Source organism: Rhinichthys klamathensis, unplaced genomic scaffold (genome assembly GCF_029890125.1).
Source record: "Rhinichthys klamathensis goyatoka isolate OS25496 unplaced genomic scaffold, OSU_Roscu_1.1 h1tg000271l_1, whole genome shotgun sequence".
In the NCBI taxonomy this organism is placed as follows: Eukaryota; Metazoa; Chordata; class Actinopteri; order Cypriniformes; family Leuciscidae; genus Rhinichthys; species Rhinichthys klamathensis.
The window spans coordinates 1,422,987-1,430,190 of record NW_026606791.1 but is presented as its reverse complement, the minus strand read 5'-3'; the positions used below and the strand labels follow the sequence as shown (position 1 = coordinate 1,430,190).

The window sequence follows — 7,204 nt, the reverse complement described above, 5'->3', positions numbered from 1 at the left end:
ATTATTTGATTGACAGATAAAGACCTTTTAAAATAAAACACAATTTGTAAAATAAAATCTATCAACGGTAGCCTATATTTAATTAATTATATAGATTAAAAATATATATCTAAATGTTTTAATTGAAATGAAAATGTCCTTTCAGTATCTTTGTATTATCGTTTTTCTTTTCTTCAAAAATGCTATATTGCACAAAATTTCCCTGCACTTTGTTTAACCCTTGTTATGTTGCTACTAAGCACAATAAAAAGACATAAACAGGAGCTATATGTGTCCTGCAAAATAAGCGGATTAAGATCATTTATTTGCTAAAAAAGTTAAGGGAAAGTATAGAAAACACAATTCAAAAATATTACAAAGAATGCACCAAAAGTGTTTATTTATTTTGATTTGTTTAATTGTGTCAGATATTATAATAAATCAGTGAGTTTTGCATGAGTGAGAGATCATATGTGATCAGAACATTCCCTTCTTATAGCGGTGGATTAACTCGGACACGTCCTCCTTACACACCTTGATCCAGCCGTCCTCCTGCATGTGGTAAACTAAGAGAAAACATGTGAAAGCTTATCTCTTAAACTCAGAGCACATACACGCATGCATCAACAATGAACAGTAATCAATTAAGTAAATAATAATTGTTCGACAGAAACACAAAAGTATTTTTGGGGACAAATTACAGATTTCTCCCGGCTTTAGGCTGAAACAAAATAGCATTTTACTGAAGTTAAATATGTTGTACCACCAAATGTATTTACTGTTAATGAAATTTATGTCTCAGATTTATTCCTAGCTAATTTGTAATACATTGCTGTACTTACGGTTGACCACACCACCAGAGTAAGCGTCTCTGTGTGTGGCATGAGCGATACCACGCCGGCCCAGCTCATACGCCTCCTCCACAGTCATATCCTCACGATATCCACTGTCCACGACTCCATACGCATAACTGTTCCCACAGCCAGTGGAAAACATGCAGCCAGAGAGACGTGTGCCATTGTCATCCACATAGTACAGGCCTGGACCCTGATGTGAGGAAAATGATCATAATGAACGTATCTGGAGATTATGTGTGTGCATAATTGTTACACATGAGATCTTACCAAGAACTTTACAATAATATTATTTATTGTATTATTTAATTTAAAGTTGTATTTAATTGTATTGTATCGTATTGTATAATATTATGCTTAGACTGAGAACACCCTAAAAATATGCACAAAAAAAACAACATTCACAAAGCCTGTCATTTAAACACACTTCACCTGCTTGTCCCAGCCGCAGATCATACTCCCCATAGACAGACCCATGCCTCTGTATCCCAGCATCATGTTGCACAGGAGTTTGGAGGCTGCAGACACTGAGATCCTCTGCTTGTTGCGTAGTTTGTAAAGTCTGTTTTTAAAATACACCATACTTAAAACTACATGTATTACGTAATAAAGAATAGCTGTAAATATTGGGATCAACATAATGGGCTGCATTTGAAAACTGCATTTTCAGTTCCTGTACAATATAAGGTTAATATTTGATAGTTGTATAATGAACAGATCAAAATTTAAGCATTTATTTACAAATAGTCAAATCAAATTAAAACATTTATCAACATACATTTACAGACTACATCACATATGATGACTTGATCTTCATGATGTTAACTCGACATGCAAGAACCAATCAGATTTTAAATTAGTTGACATTTGAACAGGGCCGTAGCTGGGGTCTCCAGGGCCCCGGTGCAGATTGTTGCATTGGATCCCTCGGTTGAAATTGCAGGGGCCCCTTATAGCCGGGGGCCCTCAGAATCATCACCACCTTTCGCCCAGCAAGTGATGGTCCAGCGTTTGGATAGTAAATAAAGTCTTAAATTTTAATCAGTTCATTATACAAAATTTAGTTTAATACCTTTATGCCCTTTGGAGTTTCAAGTTTTTTTTATCCCATTAACTTTTATTGTATGAAAAATTAAATAATCAAAACGTTCTTCAAAATACCTTTTTTGTGTGTTCAGCAAAAAAAAAAAAAAAAGACAGTCATATTTGGAACAGCATGAGGGTGAGTAAATAATGTCAGAATTTACATTTTCGGGTGAACTATCCGTTTAAATCTTTACTAATGCACTGATTATTTTAGTTTTAAAATCTGTTCTTCTAATAATCTTTAACCAATGCTTTAGACAGTACATTTTCTGGCACAGCTGAACACAAACTGGTAACTTCATCCTGTGAGCAGATGCTCATCCCCTTCAGAAGCATGCTGAGACAGACCTGCACTCTTAAGCCAGCAGTCTCTCCCAGTACTGACAGTCTGCAGCACTGCCGGACATGGTGCCCAGCAGGTAAGGGTTGATCTCTATCACTTTATTGGCCTCCTTTGATGCTGCAACACATTGGGAGAAACATCATGATACGGCAGATAAATACATGACTGACATGATGTTCACAACTGTTGAGTTTTACTCTGAATCCTGTCTGAATCAACATTACATGCATGAAATAGTTGTAAAACCAGCTTGCTTTTGACTTAAGGAAGTGTTTTATACTCTTCAATGATGTATGTACCGATGTATTTTCCAGCTGATGCTCTGGAGTCAACAGCCACGATGACTCCATGACGGAACTTAAATGCCAGAGTTGTGGTGCCATGATTCAGATATGGAAACGCCATCCTCACAACTGCATGATTTCAGAAACTTAGAGGGCTGATGGGAACACAACATGTTACAGTGCATATAGGCTATATATGTTTTATATATAGCTATTCAATATATTATTGAATATTTTTGCTGTTGCTGAGAGTCTGCCCCCTGTGTTTCAATAAGCATTTTTTTCTGGGAGATATAGGAGAAACATATTCTTTTTAATTACCTATTAACGGCTACACAACTGCTGAAAATAGTCTACAAAACTAAAAAAATAGGGTTTAAGTAGGGATATTTTTGGATTAGCCTAATCTGTTAAACATGCCATGTTTCAGTGCAATCTCATGCTTCTATTTTCACACAAAATGTTTGTTTTTATGTTGCCTTAGAGTAACGATTTAGTAATGAATTGACTTTGATGATAAAGTTACTAACGTCAACTCCGACAGGTACTGCGAATTCCTGGCATTTGGTCCCAAAATAGTGATTTGACCGGTCGAGAAGATGCGTTTGCACGAACTGTGACGCGGAATAATATTTATATCGACTAACATCCAAAAGAGCCATTCTTTTGATAAAGAAAGGGCAATAAGGCCTAAATAAAACAGTAGCGAAATGAGGAAATACGAAGGAATATTTTACACGAAGGCAATACGATTCCTCTACGGAAGAGAATGATTTCGAAACCGAAAGATTTTGAGAAACTGTTTTACATGTAGTTTCGATTAAAATATAGCCTAGCCTAGCTAGGTCTATACATGTTTAAAAATATATACATATACGCTATCTACGAATAGCATATTTACATTATGGTTTTCTATTTGCTTGTTTAAAAGTATTTGATATAAACATGATCATTTTTTGCTTTTTTGTACACTCCTGGCTGACCAATAGGAGCACGAATATTTCAGCGTCAACAGTATCTATATAAATTCATCCGATGGAGGTTAAACAGGTGGAACATTGCTACGGTAGCCTAAATACGGAAACAAGTCTGGACACACTATTCCAAAACGCATTATAGAGATGGTTTGTTACTGTAAGTTAATCGCCTGCCCTGAAACCGCAAAGCAAACTATACGCCCTATTACAAGAATGTGAAATGTGTCATAGCCTATAAACTGACCCTATTAAATTTGTCCTTAAAGTCTTTACTTTGATTTTATAGTCACAACTACTCTCAACATCTACTCTCGTGTAATGGAAATCACCAAATGTCAAAATAAAGGCCATTGGTTGACATTTTTTCCCTCTTGCATTTGATATATTTCATTATTTTTATTAAAAAATAGCCTATGACAAAAATGTAACATACACTAATAAGTAGGCCTAGCCTATTTATCATTTGCAACTTATTTACACACAGTATTATTTATGCTTTTAAATATTGTTTTGAAATCTCTTTAGCTTGACTTTAGATGTTTTATTTATTTATAAAAGCATAGGCTATAAAGTAACCAACAGTAATTGCACAACATGTCATTTAAATGTCTTAGTGTTGCATTATTTACCAAGTTGCGTTATGTTTATTAAAACAGATCTTTAGGTTTTTTAAACATTAAAAATATATTGTTCAGTTCATGTGCTGGAAATTGTATTTTATTGATGATTATCTCTGCGCTCTCTACCATTTGCACAGTCCATAAGCCATGGAATTACGAGAATAATCATCAGACAACATTTTTTTAACATCAAAACAGAGTTGAAAGGATCCTTCTTCCTGATCACATTACAACATCGCAGTGTATTTCTTGGCTCAAATTGATTCTTACTATCATTTTAACAGTCTCATGCACCAACTTCAGCTCCTGCTGAGTCACGGTTTGAGTTAGAAGTTAGAACTGGTGTACCGGGCTTATACTTATACTTTGCCTGTCTATGAGAGAACAACAGATATAGATCAATAAATTACCAATATAAGGCATTAGGTATTAACACAAACCTTTGAATATGTACAGGTGCTGTGACATATTAAAGTAAAGAAAATGTAATAGGCTACATAAACAGTAATAATGTGTGACCTGTGTCGTGTTGTCCCTCATAGTTCCAGCTTTCACAGAACATTTAGTCTTCAAGATAGAAATATAAATAATACCGGTAGGTTCAGTAATTTTCTATTTTTAAGAAGTGGAGATGCATACATGCACTGTAAAAAGTGTGAATGTGCAATAGTTACATCAAAGAACTCTTCCTGATCCGACCTTTAAAAATAACATGGCATAAAAAAAATTACTTCAAAAATCAAAAGTCATGATAACTATTTTCAGTAACACTTTAGTTTAGGGTCCATTCTCATTAACTAGCTGCTTATTAGCATGCTTATACTGAATATTGGCTGTTTATTAGTGCTTATAAAGCACGTAACGCCTTATTCTGCATGACCATATTCTACATCCCTTAATCCAATACCTAAACTTAGCAACTACCTTACTAACTATTAAGCAGTAATTAGGAGTCTACTGATGCAAATGTCGTAGTTAATAATAATGTCTTAGTTAATTAATAGTGAGAATTGTACCCTAATTTAAAGGGCCCCTATATGGATTTTTGAAAATGACCTTTCATGTAGTGTGTAACATAGCTCTAGGTGAATGAAAACATCCTGCAAAGTTTTAAATCTGAAAGAGCACTGTAAATAAAGTTTGAGCTACGAAGTAGCTGTAAATAAACCTTGAGCTACGGAAAGGCGCTATATAAATAAAACTTCTTCTTCTTCTTCTAAAGTTATTGTCTTTCAAATTTGGAGTTGACTCTGAGTCAATGAAATGAATAGTTTTTCAAACGAGTCATAAGCCGTTTCGTTGTGATGTCAAGACGGAACATTAGCATATTGCCCGCCCACTTTTTGCGTGCACAGACACCAGGGAAAACTTGAACCCTCAAACCAGCAGCTGATTCCTGTGGACACTGGACAGCATCACGTCGAGAAGACCCTGTGCTCTACAATGTGAAGGTATAGCCAGTTTTCTTTTCACTGCCCAAGGACGAGCATGTGAAGAATCAGTGATTAAAATTCATCTTTACCACAATACCACAGCAGTATAATCCTAAACTTTTGCTGTGTTCCCTTTATTTTACTGACGACTGCTTCTCAAATCTCGGAGTTCAATGCAAGATTCGGAAACCGCTTGATCTTGAAAGATGGTGTTCAAAAAACGTTGTGTGGTCTCATGCTAACTGATGTTATCATGTCTTACTGAAATACTTCTGCTAATCATTTGTGGGCCACTATTACCTAAAACTGTGTCTATTAATGCAGATTGTCTGTCGTTCTCAGTACTTTGAGGAAAGATTTGTTTTACGACGTTTATGTTACAGTACATCAGTCATTCACAGTCATAGATCTCGGCTAATGTATAAATTGCATACATGCATCACTGAGAAACGTCTTGCTCTAGTTGTCCTTGTGATGGAGGTTTGGGTTGAATGAATAGTTCTTCCAATTTTTCATTATCGGACTCGCGCTCGCATTGATATGACAAAATCGACGTCATTGTTTATTACTGTGTTTAATTTACGGTGTTGGAAGCCTCAGGACAAGCAGAGCTGACGTTGTTATGGCAACGGGCGTTTTGGTTTTCGACACGCACGCTGTATGCGGCAAACCAATCACAACAGACTGAGCTGCCTGGCCAATCAGACCAGAGTTGTTCGCGGAAAGGAGGAGAAGCACCTGGCTGCAGCCTGCAGATTTGGGCGGGAGTGCACCTGGGGCGTGCAGCCCCGCCCACAATGCTTCTCATTGGTTAGTGTCAAAGTGATGATGTCAATCGAGGCGGGGGCACACCTGGGACGGGGCTGCACGTCTCTTCCCGCCAACATCTCTTCTCATTGGTTAGTGACGTAAACTCATGACGTCGACTCTAGCATGTTTTCATTTCCGCTGTTCATCGCTGAATGGCGAGTACAGGCAAGCTACTCTTTTTTTGTTCTAATTTTATATACAATTTTTTAATTCTGAAGTGACGTTTAGTGTGATGTTAAAATGAAGTGGTGTAAAACTAAGTATATATAATATAACTATAGGGCAACGTTTCCCAAAAGCATCGTAGGCCTATGTGTGTGTGTGTGTGTGTGTGTGTGTCTAGTGTGGGTGTGTGTAGTTTTGGTGGGATTAGGATATAGTGTTAAAACAAGGCCCTTAAAAACAAATACAGTGGCAAAACTGAACAGAAGAAATATGATTTAAAGGACAAGTTCGGTATTTTACACTTAAAGCCCTGTTTCAAGATCGTTTCTGATGAAATAGAACGGTTAAGATTAAAATTTGGACACATGCTGCTGGCCCGAGAAATTTCGGTTTCTGTGGTTGCACCCCCTCCACAATGGTTGCATAGGGGCACAGAAACAATCCTTCATAAAACGCATTAAACTTTAGTTTACAAACACGTGAAACTCACAGAGTGGTCAGGGGTGTTCACTGATATGCTCACACAAAAATCGCTGCAAAAGATTGCTTTCCAACAGGTTTTATCGTAGTTTTTGTCCAAGTTAAGTCAAATGGAGTTGGACAAAAACTATGATAAATAGTTGCATTTGATGCATTTTCTATGAACAATGTTA

General features: G+C 36.5%; 1 protein-coding gene across 1 annotated transcript; it reads right to left on the bottom strand.

The window, feature by feature from the left end:
• Positions 1-375: 375 nt before the first annotated feature.
• LOC130102314 (proteasome subunit beta type-8-like) lies at positions 376-3,208 on the bottom strand. Its single transcript, XM_056268305.1, is given in 7 exon segments — positions 376-545; positions 822-1,026; positions 1,266-1,395; positions 2,268-2,379; positions 2,562-2,653; positions 2,655-2,701; positions 3,077-3,208. Coding segments are annotated over 7 exon segments (807 nt in total). The 3' UTR covers positions 376-456.
• Positions 3,209-7,204: the final 3,996 nt, after the last annotated feature.